The following is a 25,736-nucleotide window of genomic DNA, read 5'->3' as shown; positions in this document are numbered from 1 at the left end:
ACTAGGTTAGAAAATATATAGCCAATTTATACACATATTCATATTTTTAATATGCTCTCATTATTCCACTGTTTTATCCAACCTGATAAGCTGATGAAACATGGTAGAAAGGTAATTAGAAAAACACTTCCTACTGAGGTCAGCTTGGCTACCCTCGGCAAGAGTAACCTTTTCTCAATTTTTCTTTTCTTTGTTTTGAGAAACTAGAAAAGGAATTTGTTACTGAGGGCAAGACGATGCAAGCAATATAAAAATCAAAAGCTTATCTGACTTTTCTTTCTCTGCTTCTCAAATGGGGGTTGGATTTTACTTGCACAATTTCTGAGGGTCCCAATGTACCCATGGAATTTATACTGGGGGATGCTGTAGGACAGATTCTTAAGAGACCCTTCTAGAGAACTCTCAGTGGGCGGGAGTGTTGCTCATTGTTGCCTATGTCTTTCCCTTCTGCTTCATGTGTATTACAAAATAGTCATTGCATGTGATGGTGAGCCCTGAGATAGAGAGAAGCAGCTCTGGAAGCCCACTTTGCCATCTAGGCGCAGGTCGAGGTCCCTTCATTATTTTGTCCATGGCCAGAGGATCTTTTTGATTTTCCAAAAATCCAGGGGACTCCTTTTCCATGAGTACTCTCAGGTCCTCCTCTGTTAAGTAGCGTTTATCCCCAGCAAACTCGTGAAACGTAAACATCATGGTTTCCAAGGTCTGTCCCATTTGAGAGAGCATTTTGGTGAGGTCTGTTGAAACCTCGGCCTGAGGCGCGGTGGGGACAATTGACTGGCTGGGATGCATGTCCATTGAGTCCTTTTCCTCAATATTTTCTGATTTGCTATCTAAGTTAGGAAGAAAGTAGCCACATGTAATATTTAAGTAAGTTATAAATATATATTAGCATATATTCTTATTCTTTTGTAATGAAAACTTTTTGTGTGTGTGTTTGTGTTGTCTTTTAGTCCACAAGTGTTTAATTCGTTTGGATTTACTCAGCATAACATTTAATTATGGTAGTAAAAGGCAAAATCCTATCAAATGGTTTGCTATTTCAGTATTTAATCACTTCTATCTTAAATGAGTATATGTTTAGTCAATAAATATCCAGAGTCATGAAAACGTGTATTTTTATGTACCATATATATTTTCTCATCTTGTTTGGTGAGGATATCGATTAGATAGTTGATAATCTTCTATAATTACCAGAAGAAACATATTCATAAGTATGTTGAAAGACATTTTAAAAGTGCTCTAGTTACTGATGACTTGACGTTCTGAAGACAAATTGGACACTCACAAAGTGATTGTTTTCATCTGCTTTAGAAACACTTTATATGTAAAGTAATTGTGTGTTTAGGTGAAACAGTCATGGGCAATATATGCGCAAAGACAGACCAGCGTTGTGACAGTACCTCGTTCTGTCCCCATCTTGATTCAGTCAGCTTTCACTAAACAGGCTGCTTTAAAAGGGGGAAGGAAAAACAACTTGATAAGATAAAACTATGGGGAATTCCAAAATAAATACTGATAACTGACCTGTCATTAATAGTTTTTTTGCTATGGTAGGAGTTGCTTGGCTTTATTTACTAGTACCAGTGGATAACTATGGTAAACACTTGGGTAATATCTTTGACATTTTCATATTCCCTGGATTGATAATGACCTTTCTCTCCCCCTTGTCTTTAAGATTTGATTTATTTATTTGAAGAGAGAGATCACAGTAGTCAGAGAGGCAGGCAGAGAGAGAGGCGGGGAAGCAGGCTCCTGGCTGAGCAGAAAGCCTGATGCGGGGCTCGATTCCAAGACCCTGAGATCATGACCTGAGCTGATGGCTTAACCCACTGAGCCACCCAAGCACCCTCTCCCATGTTTTTAAAAATCATATAAATTCTAAAACATTTTAAGAACATGGGATTATAGGGGCTCCTGTGTGTCTCAGTGGGTTAAAGCCTCTGCCTTTGGCTTAGGTCATGATCCCAGGTCCTGGGATGGAGCCCTGTGTCAGGTTCTCTGCTCAGCCAGGAGCCTGCTTCCCTGCCTCTCTCTCTGCCTGCCTCTCTGACTACTGTGATCTCTGTCAAATAAATAAATAAAATCTTAAAAAACAAAAAAAGAACATGGGATTATAATTAAACAGGAAAAAACTCAGGGTTGTTTGTTTTTTCTTTTAGCCCGCCTGCCCCCCACCTTTTCAGAGTATTCATCTACATGTATAGTTGTATCCAGTACTCACTTATATGCAAAAAGCAGCTGTGTATAACAAAAAGAAGCCAGTTTGAAACCTCTGAACCAAATTTCTAATGCCACTATTCTATACATTAGTGTTTTTATCTTGATGCACTATAAAATGAAAGAATTAACTCTTGTTCGGGAGGTCTGATTCCTCATTGGCACCCAACTGAAACCTTCATAATCTAGTGCAAGAAATGGTCATTTGCTACTAAGGTTCCCCTCTTTAACCACTACTGCCCATCATAAGAAGTCGTTCCTTTAGAGCTACTTTCTTTTTATTTTTATGACTTTTTAACTTATCATTAACCCCATTCTCTTATCCTGTACTCTGAGATGAGCAAGAGGATAATATTCACAACAGTTTCATTGCTTACTCTAGAGATAATAACCTTTTTGAAAAAGAAGATAACCTTCCGTTTCTTTAAACATCAACTTCCTCTTTAAATCTATGGTAGCTTTCTCTTGTCACATTGGACTTTCAGTACATTCTTAAGGTAAATTCGACAAAATTATTTATAGTGTAGTCCATGCAAAGAAAATTAGACTAAACATACCAGAATTGTTTTTTTTTTTTTTTTTAAGATTTTATTTATTTATTTGACAGAGAGAGATCACAAGCAGACAGAGGCAGGCAGAGAGAGAGAGAGGGAAGCAGGCTCCTGCTGAGCAGAGAGCCCGATGCGGGCCTCCATCTCAGGACCCTGAGATCATGACCTGAGCCGAAGGCAGCGGCTTAACCCACTGAGCCACCCAGGCACCCCAGAATTGTTTTTTATAGCTTGTAAACTTGCTTAATGATTCTTTAATATGTACTCCCACTTTTTTTTTCAGGGATGTAAGTGACAATTTTTATTTTGAGTTGCATGGAATAATATTTAAAAATGTTTAAAAATAGTACTTAAAAATAGTGTGCATTCTTATCAATAAATATGTTAGCTTAGAAGTAATCTAAACCTAAAATGATGGTTAGAGCTAATTACAATTTAATATTTTCAATATGTTAAGAATTTGCTTGTTGTGGGAAAAGTAAGCAGATACACCTAAGTCTTTTTGTAATTTTTATTATTTATTTTTTAAATTATTTTTATTAACATATAATGTATTATTTGCCCCAGGGGTACAGGTCTGTGAATAATCAGGCTTATATTTCACAGCACTCACCATAGCACATACCCTTCCCCAGCGTCCATAGCCCAGCCGCCCTATCCCTACCCTCCCACCTTCCAGCAACCTTCAGTTTGTTTTGTGAGATTGAGTCTCCCTCCCAAAACCATCTTGTTTCATTTTTTCCTTCCCTACCCGCCAAACCCCTCACCCTTCCTCTCAAATTCCTCATATCAGAGAGATCATATGACAGTTGTCTTTCTATGATTGACTTATTTTGCTTACTTTTTTATCCATATTTTTTCATGTTATTAAAGAAATGTAGTAGACTAATCACAAATCCTCGTTTCCTTCTAACACAGTCTCATACGGCATTGTGTCTGGACCTGTTAAGTAGGATTGTTGTCATAAGATTAGATACAAGTATCTCTGTTGTCTAGACATTATATAACTCTCTACCACATACTTCAGATCCTTGTTTTAAAGAAACCCCTTAGCCTCTTTAACAAGAAGAGATATTAAATGCTAATGAAAAGTCCCAAGCACTTATTTCTTTTCTATAGCTTCTCATTGTCACCATCTGAATTTGCCAACTTCTACCCCATTCTCTACATATATAAAATTTTACTCTTATTTTAAATAAGAGCTGGTTTTCACTGTTTCACGTATGATGCCATGAAATGTTGGTATTATTTACCTCTTTGCATGTCTCCCTCCTTAAATTTCCCTTCTCATTTGCTATCTTTGCCTCCACTGACTTCTCATTCAGTTGAAAATAGTATTTTTAGGTTGCAAAGAATTTATTTGTTTGATTAATTCAACATGCAGTTATTGATGCCCCTTGCGTGCTGGGCTGCGAACTAGATTCTGGAAGTCAATAGCTGGTCTCTGCTCTCAAGGGAAGTAGAGTCAGATAGGAGAGGTAGACAAATGAGCAGGTATTTGCAATGCAGTGGCGTGGCATGAGGGAGAAGTGTAAGGTGATGTAAGAACATGTAGAAATGGATGTTAAGTAATTTACAGGATAAAATCTGGCTATTGGTATCCACCAGTCTTGGGTAGAAATAAGACATTCCATACGAAATGTTCTTTGAGATTATGTAATTGTGAAATTTCTTCTTGCTGGAGAAACCAGGAATGCCTTAAAAAAAATGTAGAGGAGACCAGGCCAACAAGGTTTAGGCAAGTCCCTTTCTCCTCAGTTGACCTCAGTTTTGTTAGACACAAAATAAGAAAGTTTGAATGAGATAACTCTGATGTCCTGTCTATTTCTAAAACTGTGGGTCTGTAAGTTTTTCTTTTTCAGTTCACTGAAAAATCTAAATAGCCCAAACCTGTTTTGAAACCTATTTCAACAAATGATCCATAAAATAAATAAGCACAAAATTCAATTTTTTGGAAAAGTGGTCTGGCTATAGAACTGAGTAGTCCCATAAAATATTAATTCGGTCATAGTGTGGAAATGTGAAATGATTGTTAAATGAGTCAAGGCCTTATTTGTGGCCTTTGGCTCATTTGGTAAGATTACCCATTAGCCATGTAGGCAGTGTAACACGCATGGGCAAGCAGCTCATGGGAGCGTCCTAACAAATGTTAAATAAAAATTATCTTTCTCTAGTCTTAGGAATATATTTCTGTTATTTTTCAAAATAAGACTGAGCTCAGCTTTAAAGTCTCAGTCAATAGGAAAATAATTATATCCATTGTGCTTAAAATTCTGACCCCTATCTAGAAATGTTTTTCTAATACTTCTTATATCTTTTTGGAAATTTAGAAGTAGACTAGGCCGGGCGGGGGGCGTGGGGAAGGCTGGTGCAGTAGGAAGTGGCACCTGGCTGGCTGAGTCAGGAGAGCAAGGCAGCTCTTGATTTGGGGGTTGTAAATTCAAGCTCCAGATTGGGTGTAGAGATAACATAAAAATAAAAATCTTTAAAAATAAGAAAAATTAAGGAAAAATATTAAAAAGTGGAAGGGCTGTTGGTGGTGTCGAACCTTCACTCAGTTTCATCATTCCTGCCCATATGAACTCCCTCTATACCATTAAAATATGTCTATATAACATTTCCTCTTGCAAGAGCTGTTACTTCTTTGTCCCAAGACACTTATTTTTTTTTCTTTCAGTCATTAACTTTGGTTTCATAAGAAATTCCTTCTTCATTTTTTTATTTTATCTATATCTTGATAATAATAAATTTAATAACTGTTCTTAAAATCTCTGGATGATAATCCATCCGGCTCCCTCAGTATTCCATTAGCTTATCTACCAGAGAGAGAGCAAGCGCTTTTCTTTTTGCCCTTTTTAATGAGGCCTTCCTACCATGGCTCTAAATATCAACCAAACATGTTAATCTCTTAGGATCTGGCTATTATTAAAAAAAAACTTTCAAACCTTTTCCTGAATTTTAAAAGATGTGATTATTCTAGTTCAATCTATTTACTTCCATGTGAACTCAAATGGAAATGAGTCTCCTGAAATAGCCACATTTTCTTCATCCCAAGTATACATGAGGCATTAAAAAAAAAAAAAAAAAAAAAAAAAACCCAAACCAAACAAAACCCAACTCACTGATCTAACTCTGAAATCTGGGTTTCCATGACACCAAACATCTGGATGAAAAGTGAAAAATTTAGTAGATGTTTTCAAATATCCAACATTGTGTCGGCAAAACAGTTAAGTGACTGACTCAATCTTTCCATTTTTATCTGGGTATTTACGCTTCATATATGTAGCACCATCAGTCCTTTCTAGAAGGAAACATTATAAATCTCAGAAGCAATACATCACACACAAGGATGTATTGAGCACCTATTATGTGGGATACACTGTGCTAAGTGCTTTTAATCTTGACCTCTGTCCTCAAATGATTTACAGTGCAGTGAAGGATATAAGAGAAGTACACAATATACATAAAAAACAGTGTAGGTCAAATAAAGACACAAGAGAGGAGAGAAAACACTGAAATTTTTAGGGAGAGTGACTACTTCTGGCTGGAGAGGATTTTCCATTGGATCCAGTGTTTGGACTGGCCATGATGGACATGACAGGATCATGGAAATGGAAGGGCATGTTGTAAAATGTACTCTCTTCTGACAGCTGGGAATTTTACTGAAATAAAATAACCCTAAATTAACTGGATGATTGCAAAAGCTGTTGTGTCATTTTGCATTATCACAGCCTTTGGTTTCTGTAAGGTTTTTGAGTCTTAGGTATTTTGATTAGCAAATTTCTATCATTTCTTTTAAGAGTTGCAACTTGACACAAGAAACATACTAAAATTCACTCTCTGTTTAGTCATTTTAAGAAATACCCTAAGAATTCTACCTTATACTTTGGTTTTCTTATTTAGATTTTTAAGAATTCTGGGTTTTATATACATTGCATGCTTAAATATCTGTCTTCCAAGTTGGGTCATTTTTAAATTTATTGGGATCACAACTCTGATAAGCCTTTTTTCAAAATCCCAATCCTCAATATTTTTGTCATATTTGATCAGAGTCTGCAGGCATAGATGAAGCAACAAGGTTCGTTTCTTTCCTCTTCTTCTTTCTCCTTCCTCCTATTCTTTTTTCTTTTTTCAATAACAAATAATTGTTTTTAGCCAGAAGGGTGAAGGAATAAACTGAGAAAGCTGCAGGTAATCTAAGCCGGCCATGTATATGAGTCAGGACTAATTTATTGGCTCAAGTAACTGAAAGATAAAAGGAGCTGGCTTTAGGTAGAGCTGTATCCGCATGCAGAAATAATGTCAGGCATCTATTCTTCATTGGCTCTGCTTTTGTCTGCATGGGCTTCGTCCTCAGCCTGGCTTTTCTATTTCGGTGACAACAATGGCATCAGCAACTCCAGGCACACATTCTACTGACTGAGTTACCCCTGTGAAAAGAGAATGCCTTTGACGGACAGTCCAACTGACTCCCATTAACCTAACTTGGGTTTCATTCTCAACGCAGCCGGAATGACTGACTATACTGATTGACTAAGCCTGGTCCGCTGGCCACCCCTGAACACATTCCTAAAGAAAATCAGGGTACCATTACCAAAAAAGAAAGGGCGAAGATATTTCAGTGAGAAATGTAAACGTTGAAGTGGGAAAAACCTTCACGAAGTGTCAGGAGAGCATGTGGCTATCCCTTCTCTTCCTGCTTCCTGTTTCTGTGACTGGGCGTATGTTCCTTAAGCCTAGGAGTCTCTGTTTTCTCATCTACATAAGCTGGATTCCAGACCGTAGTTCTATCTCAAGACCTTTTTATTCTACTATTTTGTGGTTCTGACCTCAAGAACTCAGGACAGAGGTAAGGGGACACACAGAAATGCAGACACTTTTAACGGTAACACAGAGCGAAAGATACATCATGTTTCCTATAGAAGTGCTTAGGGTAGAACAGGAAGTGAGTTTGGCAGTGGAAGAGTGAAGAGTTTGTACTGTATCCTGACGTAGTGATCAGAAGCTCAAGACAATCTGAGAGAGAGAGAGAGAATCACTAAGATTCATAATTAACCATCACAAATTTTATTATAATCTCTATAGACATTTCTCAACCCATACAGAGCTTTCTTAATCTCTTCATTTTACTTTCCAGAGACTGGATTCTAGGCACAGTCTTTTCTTTTTTTTTTTTTTTTAAAGATTTCACTTACTCACTTGACAGACAGAGATCACAAGTAGGCAGAGAAGTAGGCAGAGAGGCAGGCAGAGAGAGAGGAGGAAGCAGGCTCCCCGCTGAGCAGAGAGCCCAATGTGGGGCTCAATCCCAGGACCCCGAGATCATGACCTGAGCCGAAGGCAGAGGCTTTAACCCACTGAGCCACCCAGGCACCCTCTAAGCACAGTCTTTCTTGTTCAAGGTGACAGCACAGCTTGACTGAGAACTTATGTCTGTTTTTTGTTTGTTTGTTTGTTTTCCATTTTTCCTACAAATATTTAGAGATACTCAGATGAAGTTGGGGAGAATTACAAAAGTTTAAAAGACCCAAGGCTTTGCCCTCAGGAAGTTATACTTAATGAAAACAAAATATATAAATAATATATAACAATGAGAGGCTAAAGTTATGAGTACCAAATAAATTGCAATACAAATTTAGTGGAGAGATTACCTTCAACTGTGAGGATGTGATGGGTTTTAAATATCTTATTTTTTGTTATATGTGAAAATGTTATTTGTTGCATACATTCTAGTCATAGCATAGGAATTTTTGTTTACATATGAAAAAGATGTTAAATTAATGGCCAATGAATAAATCTGACATTCCAGAAAATGCATTTATTTATTCAGGGGTTAAGTCTTTGACACCTCTGCATGTACCCCAGTTCAGTAAGCATAGTCCTAGAGTAGTAAGGGATATTTATTTACCCAATGCTAAATGATTTTAATTTTTATTTTTATTAGGATTTTGTTTATTTATTTTGAGAGAGAGAGCACGCACAAGAAGGGGTAAAGGGCAGAGGCAGAGAGAGAAGCAGACTCCCTGCTGAACAGGGAGCCCAATCTGGGACTCCATCCCAGAACTCTGGGATCATGACTTGAGTTGAAGGCAATGCTTAACCAAATGAACCACCCAGGCGCCCTACCCAAGGCAGTTTTATTGTTCACCTCAGGAAAATTGCTTAGAGGGTTCCATATATGAGTGGCATCATCAAAATCTAAGTCACCTCGGTGAACTCTAAAGAGCAAATAGTGTTTTGGAGGGAACTGAGGAAAGGGAAGCTGTCGCCATGGTGATCTGTTTCCGAGAGTTTGCCCAAACTAAGACCCTGCTCAATAAATTACTCCACTGTTTGTCTCAATGATTACATTATATCATCACAGAAGTCATTTGAGAAACTGGACATTGTTCCAAAGAGCTCGTCTATTAAGTTTCATAGGCCAGCAAGTGAGTTAGACTCATTGGGTAGGGAGGAAAACGTAAAAGACAGGGCTGGTCCTAGAGATGTGCTGCTTTTAAAAATTATCTAGTCAGGGGTTCCTGGGTGGCTCAGTGTGTTAAGCCTCTGCTTTCAGCTCGGGTTGTGGTCCCAGGGTCCTGGGATCGAGCCCTGCATTGGGCTCTCGGCTCAGCAGAGAGCCTGCTTCTCACTTTTTCTCTCTCTCTGCCTCTCTGCCTACTTGAGATCTCTGGCTGTCAAATAAATAAATAAAATCTTTAAAAATAATTATCCAGTCAGAAAGTTATCATAGCATGAAAGAATATAACTTTATAAAAATGTTAAATTACTATGGATTTAAAAATATGAAGTACATGAATTCATTACAATTATGATAAATTATAATTTAAAAATGAAGTGTTTAAAACCCTTGTCTGAAGCAGTACAGACAGAGACAGTATAGGTATCTGTAAACAAAAAGTTGAAGTCTCAACCCCATACCCTACTTAACATAAACCATTATTGTGTGTTTCGCCAGATGTTTTCTTGCAGTTACAGGGACAGATAGATTCATATTTAATCTATTTGTCTCTTTTACAAAAATTCATAATATATGTTCTACAAATTTGCTTTTTTTCACTCAATATATGAGAAAACCTTTTCATGAGAACCTCACATTTTATTTAACTATGATTCAGTTGATAGGTTATTTCCAATTTTTCACCCTTCCAAATGCTACCATTTTCATTTATCCTATATTTCTAATTCATGAGATGATTAGAAATATAACTTGAAGTCTTCTTAGACATCAGTACAAATCCTTTGAACATAGAATAAAATTCACGATAAATCATTTCCAGTTTGGACATTATTGGAAAGGGATTAATCACAAAAGAAGATTATTATTAAGTGGTTTCTTCCAAAAACTGTTTCGCTGATGTATTCTAAGGATACTGTAGATCCATTTCCATGTACTTGATAAACTAGGTTAACCTCAAAAGGAGAGAGGGGCAGAAGGTCTAAGTAAGGTTAGTATCTTGAATAAAAATAATACCTTACTTTTAAATGAGTCTTTAGGGGGGAAAAAAGCAATTAAAAATATTTTCTGTCTACACTGGGTCGTGAGCCACACATGTCTCATTAACTTTTTGAAGAGTTGTCAGTTGATATTCAAAGTAAGCAGATCCTTGTGACTCACTTCTGTTTCAACGGTGGCTTCAGAACTATTTTGGGATGTGAAAAACTTTGACCTATGCTGGTTCTTTCTTGATGAAGGGAATCATCATCATCGCTATTATGTTACGGTGTGCGTTCTTAAAAGTAAATTGAGCCACCTCTGGGCCACTGGACCAGAGTGGGTTGGCCCCCAACAGTGAACAGACTAAACGATAGCTTTAGTCCAAGAATATGGAAACTGACAACAAATTATTGCTTGTGGTCTACTTCCAGTTTTCAAGTGCAAACATACCAAAGTTTATTTTAAACTTGAGCCAGTCAGACATTTAGTAATATACATCAAAGAAGAAGTGAAGGCCTCCCATGTTTATTATTTCAATATGATGTCTGTTCTAATAAAGTAGAAGAATGTGTATGATAGACCATGTAGTAGAAATTCTCTGGTTCTACAGTTAGGCCTTAAATATATACATATATTTGTAAATTAATCCAAAACACATTGCCATGGTTCCAGTTCCTCTGAAAGCTGATTGTTTTCCATCCCCTTTTTAATTTTAGAAATATAGTGGCTGACTGCCAGAACACTTTCCGATAAACAGTCCACTCCATGTATAAAAGGGGCATAGAATCACGAATGTTCAAAAACCACAGAACGTTATTTAAATAAGTTAAAGTTATTATGGTCTTCCCTATTAATTAAAAAAAAAAAGCCATCTGTGCAAGGTGAATTTTGGTAAGGTCCCAATTTTTTTAATGATTGTGGATGGAATTTGCAACTGCTCTCATCATGAAACGAAAGTACGGCTCAGGGATTCCCAAGATAAAATGTACTGTTTATGTACTTTTGTGGTCATTTGACTAAATTTCTAATAAAACACTGGAAAGAATTCTTGTTATGTGATCAGAATTTACAGTCCTACTTGAAGGAATTGGCTCTCCACTCACATCAGATTTCTACGCTTCCACTTCCTTAACATCCTAAACCTTTATTTCATCCAAACCTTCTGCATGTGCATGTGTGTGTCTGCCTCTGTCCCTCTTTTTCACACACCCCTCCCCACAACACCCATGTTTTGTTAGACCTGCCTTGAGCACACTCATCCAACAGTGAGCAAGACTGAACACACCAAACGGAAAATACCGCGTAAAGGAACAACATACTGGATGACATTGCCAGTGCGTGTCGATGCGTTCGTGCAATGAGTCCTCATTTTCCTTTTTGTTATTTGCACATTTCTGTTCAATCTTCCATCATTGCCACATAGGAACAATAACCTAATAAACCGAAGCCTTCAAAAATCTTAGAGGGACGAAGAGTCAAAAGGTGCTCCTCCCTTGCATTTGGCAGGAAAATCCTAGGATGAGAAGGATCTGGGGATTGCTCTTGGTCCTTTCCCCCCAACCACTGTTTTCAGTCCATTAAAATTTGTACCCTGGCCTTTTCCAGCTTGAAGCTACCCGGGTGTCTGTGATGGGCAATCCTTCTTGTTTGGGCAGTCATTCATTATCTCCATTACCAAAAGGAGAATAGAGGACCAGTACATTGTTTGGACGAACCAGAGTGTTAGGAGGAGTATTTGTCGTGGCGGCAGAGGGCCGCACCTGACAGGCAAGGATTGATGGCCAGGAATGAGTGTGAGTGGCCAAAGCAGCCTCATAGGATGCAAATTACTGACTGTGGATTCCAATTTATCCTGTTCATTTTTCTTGCCCGTGCTGAAGACCATTAGTGGTTTTTGAAGCAGTGAAGGGGTCATTACTAATGTGGGTAGGCTCGAAGCAGGAGGGGGAAGGAGGGGAAAAGCCTTCTGTAATTACACAGCTTTCAGGAACAGGCTGCAGGCCCTAGCCAAAAAAGTGTCAACACCTCGCAATCAGAAAAATTTATTTTCATTTTATGCTTAACCCATATTAACTCAACATTATCATCTTTCTTTGTTAACATTTGCAGAATATTAAAAGCCTGGCTTCTATACTAATACAAATCTGGTTAACCCCTTTTGCTGTACAGGGGATTTTGTTTAACCTAATGGCATTTGGGTTTGCTAATAAGTAATTGTGCACATTTTGGATAATGCACACTATTATAGAAGATGAAATACCTGAAGAATAAAATTTTAGCTGATTGAAGAATGCGCATTCTCTCCAACACTGGGATGATTAGAACGCTCTGAATGGAATACTCTGTTTTTCCTAATGTCACCCTTTAATAATGTTGATGGGAGATAATATTAAAGGCTTCCTAGTCTATGAATGACTTTGACATGCTGGATAAAAGTTTACTTTTCTGTTTAAGAAAACCAGTGAATTGAGAGCAGGGACCTCCCTAGAGACGTGTTTTATAATCATGTGCGTGCAACTACAGTGTCTCCAGAAGGGAGTGTGTGGTTCTGAAATGACAGTCCTCGAATTCAGAATGATAGAGGGAAGTGGTCGATGGTGGGAGGGTGGCTCAGTACAAATGTTGGTGAGCCCTGATGGGAAGTAAAGACAAATGAAAAAGCCTCAAAACCCATGGCTTCATTCGCTGATCGGCACACCGTAAGGTCAAATGTGAAATTTCTCTGTGAAGCCTTGCACGTCATTGACTCCTTTTGATATGTGGTCATCGTGTGTGACCCACTGTGTTAATGCAGATTAGTAACAATTAAGAATGAGTGCATCTCCCACTGGCCTTTGAAGGAGTCAACAGAAATACAGTCAGTAAAGTCTGTTACGATTGGATCGGTTGCCATGGCTTCTAAAATAGTAGCGATGACCTCCTATCTCACTTTCCAAACTTCTACTGTCAATAACCTCAGATTAACTAGGAAATAATGATTATATTGGCCGTCTCACAAAGATGACAGAGGATAAGGGTTTCACATAGGTTTTCGAGGCAATAGAGTAAAATGGCCCCGAAACTAGTTCTCTTAGTGTAACTGAAGTGATTGCCGATAACCAAAAATCTGATCCCATCATGAAAGTGCTTTCTATCCCTGACTGGCTGAAGAAATTGAATAACTGAAACACTTTGCTTTTTACAGCCGGCCCTCCAAAGTGTGGCAGGAACGAGGGGGCTGCTAACGCAGGTTTTTGGGATTCTTGTCCCGGCCTATATTTTTCTTCACGTGATTAAAACCAAACAAAGCAAAAAGCCTCGATTAGGAAAATCAAGCCATAGACTAAAGAAATCACAAACGGTGGTTTCATTCTTAGAAGCAAGTGACTCTTTCTTAACTTCTGATACATCTTTCAAAACATTTGTTTTTTCATTAGCATCCGTACCCTTCCGAAGAGCAGAAGAAACAGTTAGCGCAAGACACAGGACTTACAATTCTCCAAGTAAACAACTGGTGAGTGACCCAAAAACCAATGTCTTTCTCCCCTGGCTGAAATGAGATTTCTAAATAATTGTTTTCTCTTTTGCTTCTGAAACAAATGAAATTGAGGAGGATAACGTCTGTGTTTCTACCCTGAGGTGTGAAAGTAGTGTGTAGGGGACAAAAAGGTAAATGGTGGTTTTAAGATGTATTCCTCCCTCTCTCTCTCTCTCTCTCTCTCTCTCTCTCTCTCTTCCTGTCCACCTCACTTTTCCCATCTCTGATGCTTCAGAATTCTCCAGCTGAACCACAGATTCTGTTCAGGTCATTCCTATTGAAAACAGTTACTGTGGTTTTTGTTTTGTTTTGTTTTCTATTTTTTGTGCGGTCCTCTTACAGAGTGATTGGGTCTGGGAAGAGTTCTTTTGTCTAGGCTTTCAGGGGTGATGAAGATGCAGGCTTTTTAGCATTTCCTAATAGAAATTTATTTACCCTATTTTTTTTTTTTAACACAGGGTTGTGGGGGGCGGGTGGGAAAACATTTTCCCATTTTGAGCTTTGCGATTTGACAGATTACTCCTGTGTGGTGCGTGGACCATCACCCTTTGTATGTGGCTTAGAGGGTAACTGAGGAAAAGGGGGGGCAGAGGATTAAATAAAATGATCACAGTGGCCAAGAAATGATATAGGAATTACTTATCAAAATACTGGCCCAGGTTTTATCAGCAGCTTAATTTTGTTCAGTACATTCTTGGGGTGATGTTCAGATTAATTGAACTGACAGTTCCCTTTCAAAATTCAGGGAAAGTATTTGCACGGATTTCAGGCCTTATACAAACTTAATTACATGGAACTCCATTTTATCATTCTAATTCCATGTAGCAGAGGTTGTATTTACAAATGAGAAGTCTCTGCCTTTATTCACAGCTTTCCTTAATATATTTATCAAAGCAGGTTCATTTACAAAGTGCTCTATCTGTGGGATACAGGCAGGCAGACATTAACAAAGCTTTTAGGTTTATCAGGCTCGCTGCCTGATGAGCTACCCGAGGGTCAATTGATTTTGTGGTTCTGTGATTCATTTTTTTCTCATTTTTCTAGGATCACAATGAGAGACATGCTTGGAGAATTAGCCAGTTTGTCTGCCTTATCTGTCAGGCAATTTTTTTTTTTCCCAGGGAAGTCAAGCTACTTAAATTGGCCACAGGAACTGCCGTTATCTGACTTTAATGCACCCTATAGTGTGGATAGCATTTCAATTACACCAGTAACCAAAGCTTAGCTGCAGCCCTTTTCATGCCTGTGCTGTACAGAAAGTGATGTGCCTACCTACAGAAGCAGAAAATTGAGTTGCCTTGCTTCTGTCAGGGTGATTAATGCAGAAATAAACTGCTAACCTGAAAAGAAAGGCAGAAAGGAAGGATAGACAATACAGACTTGAATTCACTTTAATTTTCTTCTAAAGATTGGAACTATGTACATGTAAAGATACCCTTTAGACCAAAAACTTGGGATAAAGCCTCTGAGCTCCTGACGGGGAAGTGTATGTGATTATATGTTGATACGAGCCTCATAGAGTGAACACATAGAATATATGTCCACATCTATATTCCATATTATGCTCCCCGCACAAGCTACCGCTAGTCCAAAATAGGAAAAATAAATACACTCTGCGTTAACTACGGGAAACTTACTCGCCCTGCACATTATTGGACAACGCACTGATGGCCAAATGGAGCTGCTCTTTAGCCTGTGGTCCTTCGTGCCGTTAATAACGCTCTGGAATCATTTCTGCACCTGGGGCGGGGTGGCGGGGGGCAAGTTGAGGAAGGTGGTGATGGGACCGTTTGAGAGAAATGAAGTCCTTCTGCACGGAGATTCGGCATTGACATTTGATCTTGCTCTTTTTTGAACGTACTGTTCCGTATCATCCCTTACCTGTACTTTTTGATGTAGTCATTATACTTGGAGAGGGAAGAAGCTCCTGTATCTAAAGAGGAGCGTTTCTCACAATCAGACACCTGGTGGGCACCTGGAAAGAGTGCCCTTGTTTTCTGAATTCCATCGAGTCCGGAAGGCACATCCGATGAGTCCTGTCGGCGGGATGGTTTAGGCGTCTCATTTCTCTATTATTTGAGCCGTATTTGCTGCAGAACGCCCAGGGTTAGGATGTGACATTCTAGCGCTCAGTAGACTTTCCGTAATATGGCATAAACGTTGACACCTAAGTCTCTACAAAATAATTCCATCTTCCTAATTTTCACACTTCCTTCTGAAAAACCCTATAATCCTGCCCCGAGGTCCAATTCTTAGTTAACGGCTACCATAACTTCGATAATAAGGTGTGACTCATGAGGGTAGCGCAGCAAATAGCTCGAAAAGACTACCAGGAATTTCATATAGGGATCGAATTTCTGGGGATTTCACAGAGACGTTTTAAAGAGAACACCAGCCAGCATTAGTCCATCTTGAAACTGTCCAATGCCTTGATGAAGTCAGCCTGGAAACAGAGAAAGCTATCCAGCCTAATTTCAAAGGGCTTCATAATCACTGTCCTTAAGTGTTAAGTGATGCCTAAGAGACGTGGTAACAGTGGGCTATAAGCTATTTCTCCAAGCCCTGAGAGCTCTCAGTAAAAAAGCACAGGGATCAGACAGCAGTTCCCAAACCTTGTTCAGTCAGCTCTCCTTGGAAATAATACCCACTCCTCTGATTAAGGCCAGGACTTTAGGCTTCGTGTGCCGCAAGGCTTGTACCCAAAGAGTTAGAATAGTCTAGAAAGCGCACAAATCATAAAATCATGGCTGACTTGCTGTTCTAGTTCTGCTTCTCATGAACCTCTTGAAATACAAAGGCCAAGCAAGGTCAGGGTTGTTAAGCTGCACTGTAACATAGACAACTACGTCTAGAGTAATAAGGAATAGCGCAGGGCTCCACGCTCCTGAAAAGAGCAAGAAGCAGTGAAAACAGACCTGTTAAGATCAGTCAGCAGTTTTAGAACAAATAGGCAAAAAGGAAGTTTAGGAGGTAGTTAAGGGAATTAGAGATTGTTTTATCTTAGCAGCCAATGATAGAAATAATCCTAATAGGCTTTTCCAGTGTATTTACACTAGGGAGGATGCAAACAGCGAGGATACAACCAGATCAGATGTGACTGCTGGAGAAGAGTGGAGTTTATGACCCCGAGTCATTTTTTCTTACAGTTTGCCCTCAGAAGCACCTACAAAACCAGTCCTCTAATTAAGACCTTTAAAAAAAAAAAAAAAAACCCAAAACCATGATAACCAGCTAGCTCTTCATCGTCTATGCTTCACCGCTAAAGCTAATCACAAGTGGCAAGACTGGTTTTCTCTGCTGGTTAGAACAACCCATGTACACGCATTAGGAGAGAAAAACCACAAAGAAATGCATATCCTCAACTGAATAACCTCCTCACAATGGGGAAGCAAACCTGATGTCGTTAGACTGGATATTGATTCAAGCTTGAATGGTAATGTGGCATGGTTGGTAAGCGCTCGGGCTCCGGAGCCAGACTCTACGGGGTTAAAATCATGGTTCCATCATCTGTCAGATGTCTGACTGCAGCAGATCACTTAACCCCTTGACGCTTTAGTTTCCTGATCTGTAAAATGGGGGCAGTGGTCTATAGATTACTTACATAGTCGTGAGAATTCACTCGGCTGCATGCCGAGTGCTCGGCACAGTGCTGGCAGACACCGTGGACGGCCATCTATTATTAAAATAGTTCAAAATAAGTCGTAAAAATGAGAAATAGGGTTCCATACAACTATTTCAATAATGAAGTCATTCAGTAGCTTACAGACTAGAATGGAGATTTCTTTCAAGGGGAAAGAAAATTTGGGAGGCAAAAACTTTCTGTGCATAGCTTCTTTTTTTTTCCCCACATTCTATGAGTAACATCTACTTATTGTTATGGGTTAGAAGTTGGTGATTTTATAGATGGAGGAGACATAATTCTTGCCCTCATGGAGCTCACAAGCATATTACATCTAATTTATTTTGTTATCACTTATTTACTGTTCACTATATACCGACCTGTGCTAAGCCCTTTTAAAACATTTCCTTTTTTCCTTTTTTCCCTCAATTATACTGAGAAATAGTTGACTTACATCACTGTATAAGTTTAAGGCATACAACACATTGGTTCTACTTATTATATACACTGTGAAACGATCGCCACGGTGGGTTCAGCTAATGTCCACCTCATGTATGTGCATTGCTTCTGTATTAAAACAAAGATAGACTTTTGTAGTTTCTTAAATGATCAGGTTTTTTTTTCTCTTTTCTTTCTTTCTTCTTCTTTTTAATTTAAAAAATTTTTTTTATTTTGTAGTTCTTTGATGCCAGGGAGGTAAGATTAGGGAACCCTAGGAGGTAAGTAGCTTCAAATAGCTGTGAAGGTTAGACGTCTTGAAGGAAGGTTTTGGGTATTAACTCTCTGATATTTCCTCAGGAGGCATGCTTACAACATCATTGACAAAAGATTTTTTTTATTACTTTTTAATGAGGAAGTTCTTTTCTTTTTTTCTTTAATGAGGAAGTTCTTGAATAATGTGTTGGGGTGCAGTCATACATCTTTGACAATAATAATCACTGAAATACGACAGTCTTAACGTGGACAAAATCCATTAAGCTAAAAATACTATGACAAAAGTCATGACATTTCCGTGTTCTCATGCAACTTTCCTCAATGCTGTATCTGAATTACAACATTAATTTTAAAGTTCCTATTTCTAGGCTTGTTTCATTTTATTCTGAAGATGTTATTTATTTTGAGAGAGAGAGAGAACACACATGTGTGCACTTGACATGGGGCAGAGGGAAAGAGAGAGAATCTCAGGCAGACAGACTCCCTGCTGAGCGTGGATTCCGGGCTCAGGTCTGGATCTCACAACCTTGACATTCATGATCTGAGCCACAATTAAGAGTCAGACGCTTAACTGACTGAGCCACCCAGGAACCTCTCCAGGTTAATTTTAAAAGAAAGAAGTATTGTACTTTTGAAAGCTCATGTCACTTCTTCAGTATTTATATCATCTCTCTCCACCAGCAAGCAAAATCCACAGGGTGACTTACTGACAGAGTACAGGTATATGGGGCATAAAGGACTTATTTTCTTGATAGAAGGCTGTCCCCAGGGCCCCCAATAAAAATGCACAAAACTTAAATTTCAAAGAACTTTCCAGTTGAAGGTAGTTCAGAGAGTTCCCCTGTGTAATAGATTAAATGTCCTGGTACAGCCTCTCAAATGGAAGATATTAAGTATCTGTACCCTGTTGGCCCCACCTTTCCGTGAAGGGTCTTATAATACTCTTTCCTGGTCTAGCAGCTTTTAGTAATTGGACCCCCACTTTGTAGAACCTCTGGGAAAACGCCCATTTTGTTGTACCTATTTCAATGTGGCCACACCCATGACTGTTTCCAGCACACATAGGAACCTCTTCAGTTAGGATTCAGGAGCTATGCTGAGAGAGTTCTCTTGGGAATCAGTTTCTCTTTCTAACTTTCTTCTCTTTCCCCTGTGGGAGGCTCGCTAATGACCCAGGTGACCTGGTTTTCTTCTTGTGGAATGGAATGATGTGGAGACAAAGAATTTGTGTATGAAGACATGATGTAGGTTAAAAGTGCTCTGAAAAGAAAAGATAACTACTGTTAGGAGAACTTCCCAGCCCTGATCGAAATATGGACAGGAACAGAATGGTAGCCTGAGGAAAACAATCCTTCTCCTCCAGAATCCCTCAGTCTAGATGGATTTGGGTGCCCAGATGTTTTTCTTTGCCAGGTACTCATGAAGGGCAATATTAATGTTCGAGGTGGGTTTCAAGACCAGGCGATCAATTTCAAGCCCGCAGTCAGGGAAGCCCCGGGCCTGGTTTGAAGCCTAATGAGCGGGAGGCTGAGTAAGTCCTAAAAGAGGTGCACTTCTTTACAGCAAAGAAAAGTCACCTTCAGAGGGTGTCTGTGTTGTCATTCCACAGCAAAGGGAGCGGACACCAGGAAATACGTTGTGATATTAGGACATCACGCCTAAGCAGGGACTGGAGTAAAATAGTTTTGTAGTAAACATATGGAATAATTGGCCAGGAGTGCAGGAATCTGCATGAGGTACGGAGACAGCTCGACACTTTTATCTCGAGAGAAAAAGGGTTGAAGGAGGATGTGATAAACCGGGGAGGTGGAGTTGAGATAAACCTGAAGGGAACCGGCCTGTGGGACGAAACATTCTCTCTCTAGCTCAGCAGTTTGCACCACCGGCCATTTGTTAAACACAGAGCCTCCGTCTTCGGCGATTATTTCCCAGTAACATCTATGTTTCTGAATAAAAATCCATCTGAATCTCAAGTCAGATTTGCCAGGTGCTAGACTCATTGTCAGCATTTCATGTGCTGGAACTGCCGATACTGAGGAAGCGAATACCAAAAAAAAAAAAAAAAAAAAAAAAAAAAAAGCCTGCTTCTGAGCTCCACTTTGGTAAACTTGAGGTGAAAGGCGCCTCTTTCTGATGGCCTCCTCTGCCAGGGGGAAAAAAAAAATCAGTGACCGCAGAAGGAGGCAGAGATGCCAAGGGGGTGCAGTGCCAACCAGCCCCATGAGGTCTTTGGCTAAAACCAGAGCGTTTTCTTACCAACAGTCATGCAGGGGGTTAAAGAACTTAAGTTTGTCTCGGCAGTAGGCTCCCAACCTCCCCCTCTCTGCACGGGTCCCACTCACGGTTTACATGGTCACAGGATCATTTTCTTGGGGACCTGCAATTCTTCCTAAGAGGAAAACCAAAAGGAGTAGGAGAGATTTAAACGGTGAAGAGGAAAACACACACATGATTAATGTTTAACCAGAAGGACAGCCCTCAGTGGGCCTGAAACCCTGACAGGGTTTTTATTCTGCTCTGTCTCCAGCCCATGTAACGAGGGGACGACCAGGGCATCGACACAGGACACAGCAGTTTTGTGCAAGAGGCACAACTGCCCTATTTTTCCCATTTCACTTCCTGCAGCAGATTCGTGAAATTCCCACACTGATCGGAAGCACGGAAGAGATTTATTGGACCTTGGCAGCCGGGCCTCCAGACTCCTGCCATGTCAGACCAGCATTTCTAGACACCTTCTGTCCTGGAGGGATGGCAGTACCATTTCCAGAAACTGACATTCAGTCCAAATTTGGGCAAGCCGCTCAGACTCAGCAAGAGCCTTTTAAAAGTGGTAAACAAAAGGGAATAGAGGGGGAAATAAAGGAAGGGGATGCCAGCGAGGGGACTCAAAGGGGAGGTTTGCTGCAATCCTTTACATTCAATTATACCAGCTCCTTTGTGCTTTTCCCTTTAGCTCTGCAAAGAAAGAATGAAATATGGTTTTCATAGCAAGCTGGCAGCATTATCTCAGGATACATATTTCTTTGCTGGGTTGGAATGCCAATAAGGGGGGGGGGGAGTTCCTCGTTGAGAGGAAAGAACAGTGCTACAGAGAAAACACAAAACAACAAAAAAGGAATGCAACAAGTTTCTGAAACAGTTCCAAACATTGCCCCTTAAAGAAAATATTTAAATGAGAACTTTTTTGAAGAGAAAATTTCTCATGCTGAAAGTTACCATTTTTCAAAAGTCTCTAAATATGGAAAGAAATTGGCCAAAAGTGTAAACTATTTTTGATATTTGAAGATTTCTGAGAATTAGTCCCTTTCTTTCATTGATAAGGACAATGAACTCCACAGACCAGTCCTGTGTGAGGCACAAGGCTCTACCTACTTCTGTACTTCATTATACCAGTATTTGGAAGAGAGACAAGGTTTGCTCCAATAAGTCCTTTATCCATCTCAATTGGCATCATCTACATGGTTTCTCAAAGTAACACAGAAATAAAAGTCGATATTTCAGTGGGTTGCATGATTTTAAAGTTGGATGATATTGGCTTGCTATTTACTTATTTTAAAACAGACGAAAAAATGAAGAGGAACTATTGAAAAATATTACAAAATTCTCTTAGAGCAACAGATTCAGCAAGTATTCCTAACCCCAGCCGCAAATCGACAATGCTGTATTTTAAACAAAACTCAACGAAAAGGACTTCTCAGGTTGCACTTCAACTTATTTTCAGAATGCAGAACATCGAAAGGTGCTTGTAAGATGTGAACAGGGCCCTTCTCTTAGAAGCTATTCGAGGTAGGGTGAAAAGATGGATGGGAATATACAAATGCTGTGTTGTTTACTTTCTCCACATTTTTTACTCTTAAAAATAAGAGGCTGGGTGGCTACTGCTTGGTTCTGAATTCTCGGTCCTGTTTACCCATCGCTGCTTTTTCCGGTAAATCTTTTTTCCTCTTTTCCTACATTTCCCCTGGTATAGAGTGTATTTAAAATGTATTCCAAAGATTTGCTCTCAGGGAACTAAGTACTTTATGAATAGTCTTTAGACAAGATTCTCATTCACTTCACTCATTCATTCACGCATTCATTCATTGGAGAGCAGTCTTCCAAAAATTACTTAATTGAGAATCTGCTCTGTTAATGAGTAAATGTAGGTCCTATTAACCTCTTGATCTTAAGGACTTGTTTTGTTGTTGCTGCTGTTGTTTTCATTGTGTGTTGGGTTTTTCAAGTATTAGAGACTGAGCCTCAACTAGGAGGAACCTCCCAGTGCTTACCCCAGAAATTCTGTCCAATTCATGACACAACTATTTCCTCTATTTTCTAGAAACAAGGAACATCTATTTTTTTTTTTTTTTTTTTTTTTTTTTTTGTCTGCAAAATTATTATAAACCTGGAGAGGAAAATATAGATAGACTTCTGGGATTTTTAAAATTTTCTCATCATTTTTCCTGCTTCATTGTTTTATTGCAGTCATAATAGAAAACCCTGTTTCTGTTTTTGTTTGTTTGCATTTTGTGCAGGAGTCAGAGTGATCATTGCTGACAGCGTTACATTTGCAGCTAACTCCCTGCCCTTGTCCCGAATTGTTAATTCTGTGCTGGGGTTGAAACACAAGTGAGGTTCTTTCTCTTTTTTCCCTTGCAAGGTAAACATTGAGAGAGAAGAGATTTCCCATCTGTCTCTAGATACAGCTTATCTTTTAGATAAGTCCCTGCAAGCTGTGGTTTCAGGCTGTTTAATGTCGACCTCTTGAGTTCCAAACTTCCTTAATGCCTTTAGATAAGCAAAAACTTTAGCAGTAATTACTAAAGGAGTGGTGGGATAGTGGATTAATCCCAAAGACCCAGATTCAAGTCTACCTCGAAGCCCACGGGTGAATAATCTCTTTAATGCTCTTGGTTTTGAGGTTACAACTCAGTTCTTCAGGAAGAACCTGGCCGTTCTTGACAAAGGGTATGTCCTGAGAATGAGTGCCAGAGAATTCCTTTCTCATCGTTGATTGATAGATCTTCTTCATAGAGATGGTCACAGATATCTACATACTTTCACCTGTCTGGTATTGACATTTAGGTAATTTCAAGGTTAAAGTGTCATCTATTTTAAACCTGGACTTTGGATATCATTTCACTTAAAAATAATGAAACACATGGCCAGCTTTCTTTGTCTCTACATGCACTGTTTTCTAAAATTGAGAATGTACCCTCTTCCAAAGAGAGGATTATGATTCCAGTAGTCTGGTGCATAAGAATACTCAGCCTAATGTATGAGAAGAAATACACAAGGATTTTATCGGGCCAAGTGGTCCTTTTTTTTTTTTTTTTCTCCAACTGTGGATCTGAATCTTATTGTTTTATTTGCCAGTGCAGTTGAAAGGATGCATGGATATTTTTGAATGCCCGTGAGCAAATTTCCTCTTTATACAGGTGTGTAGAAAGTAGCACAATAGAATGTGGTCGCAGCTGGCTTATTTCCTGTGTTACCTGAAGCTCAGTTCGATAGGGTAAATTCCAAATATCTTTTTAGCTGGGAGTTACTAAATCTTGATAGTCTTGGGTCTGTGTGACTGAGTGTGGCTCTTTGCTTTGCTACATATGCAGGCTTCCTGTTATCCTGCAATGTTCCCATGGATTCCGTGTGTCTACGGCTGTGTTTGGTGGAATGGGCTGGTGTGGAAGAAAAATGTTAAAGAGAAAAGTAGAAATTCCCAGTGGAATGGAATAATAGAAGTCCGACAGATAACCCTCCCTTGTAATTTTTTCATAATGAAATTTACTAAAGCAATGTCAGTAAACAGGAAACAGTGTAAAATAATTAGCACCAAAGGGAACATAATAGGTTACTTATTAAAATCCATAGAAGGATTTTGTGACCTCATCGGGTCCAGGGACCAGGGATCACGTGACTCGGCATGCCCTTCTGAGGTGAGCACCCCAATGCACTTTGTCAGCATACTGGCTTCTGACATTAAATAAGCTTCAGGTATGATTTATTGAGTAGCCTTTTGACAGGAGCAACAGCTGAAATCTTCTAGGCCTTGCTGAGCCTCAGCCCTGTTTTCATTACTTTCTCCAAGTATTACATTTAGTCAACCGAGTTATGTGTAGTTCTGGGAGAATCTCTCCTGCTCCCAGAAGTCATTGTTCCACTCATAATAAAATTATGCTATCAATTTGCCACAAGAGAAACACTGAAGTTCACTAAATTATTGCCATGTGTTTTGTACTAAAGACAAAGTAATACCAATTAAAAAAACAACCACCCCTGAATTCTATTTTTTAATGGTGTGCGGGGAGGAGTGAGGCTGGCTCACAAGGGAGGTCATGTCTCTCTTCTACACATTACAAATTTCATTTTCCTTAATTAGAAAATGACGCTTATGGAGAATGAGCAGGGGGTTTAAGTGGGGAAAGAAGAAAGAATGAAACCTGAGCTGAGCCCTAAATAATTTGTCAGAAAATGACAACTTGCCCCCGCAAGACTATTTCATTTGAAAGATTTGCTAGGTTACATTAGGCTCAGATAGATTTTTCTGGAAAAGGGGCCATAACCCACAGACTGAAAAAAGTCCTGGTTCCAAAGCTCGGCTGGTAAGTCAGAGCCATATTTTGGTTCCATCATAGTAGCTAGGACCCTGTCTCTCTCATTCAGGGTAACATTTTCAGAATGCTGGGTCCCTAGGGAGTTGAGCATTAGTTATGATGTGAGAGTGTCATGTTTTTAGAGTATCAGCAGGAACTAATATCCCGCAGTCTCATTTCATCTTCTACTAGATTAATTAAAGAATTGCCAATAATTTGGTCTCAGAAGGAAGGCTTGCCTGTCCCACACCCAAAATAAATAGTGACTGCCAATTTACCATCAAGTCGGTGGTGAAGCGAATTCAGAATTTTAGATACAACGAATAAGTCCAATTCCATTACCGCAGAAAATCTTTATACACTAAAATTATTTCCAGCCCCAGGCAGTACTAATTTTAAGTAACACTTCTAATGACACAATTCTGTGAAGCAATTGTGGGAAGCCCTTTGTAATATGTTGTTATAATGAATTATATTTGTTCTGAGGACAACAGGTAAAATTTCTTGAGAAAATCGGCAGTTTATGAAGATGATAGGATTTTCCCAGTAACACCAGCAATCATTGACGACAATAACAATAACAATAAGGACTCCATTGATAGACCTCCTTTGGGAGCCCAACAGCAACACTCGAGAATGGACCAAACTGGATTCAAAGAGAGGCATCATGGCAGAACGAAATTTGGTTGTATTTTTATGACGGAGAGTTCTAATCTTTGGCTAGGTTTCCGAACTAGTAGAGGGTTTGAAATAATCTCTGGATTGGCTTGGGGTTTTTTTCTGCCTTTTAAGTGACAAAGGGTTTATTTACTTTGCTTATTAGCTCTTAGTAGGTGCTCCTAATTTCTTGTTGACTTAAATTGGAAGAAGTGAGAGAGAAGGCCGAGGAAGAAAATAGGCACGATAGCTGGGTATGGAGGTGAGAGGGCTACCCCTAGTGTGCCATTTCTTGGAGATTACACTGGAAGTTAGTTTTGAATCAGAGGAAGGAAGTCTTCAGTAGTTGGATAGAAATAGTACAAGAGACCATGAAAGTGGGGAAATTGAGTAAAGGAGGAGGTTGGGAGGAAGCCAGCTCTCCTGACTAGAGAAAAAGGAATTTGTA

The 25,736-nt window shown here is 39.3% G+C and overlaps 1 protein-coding gene and 1 pseudogene across 9 annotated transcripts in view; one reads left to right on the top strand and one right to left on the bottom strand.

Annotated features, from left to right (window-relative positions):
- The window catches only part of MEIS2 (Meis homeobox 2), a 208,060-nt gene that overhangs the window by 133,984 nt on the left and 48,340 nt on the right, over positions 1–25,736 (top strand). For all 9 annotated transcript variants that reach the window (XM_032343234.1, XM_032343229.1, XM_032343227.1 and 6 more), the window contains one exon: positions 13,626–13,702. In XM_032343234.1, the coding sequence (XP_032199125.1) occupies positions 13,626–13,702 (77 nt within the window). The remainder of the gene's footprint in view (positions 1–13,625; positions 13,703–25,736) is intronic.
- Positions 433–753, bottom strand: LOC116591979 (annotated as a pseudogene).

The sequence above is a fragment of the Mustela erminea genome, chromosome 5 (assembly GCF_009829155.1).
Source record: "Mustela erminea isolate mMusErm1 chromosome 5, mMusErm1.Pri, whole genome shotgun sequence".
Taxonomy (NCBI): domain Eukaryota; kingdom Metazoa; phylum Chordata; class Mammalia; order Carnivora; family Mustelidae; genus Mustela; species Mustela erminea.
Note: the sequence above shows the minus strand (reverse complement) of the source record. Positions and strands in the feature narration are given on the sequence as shown.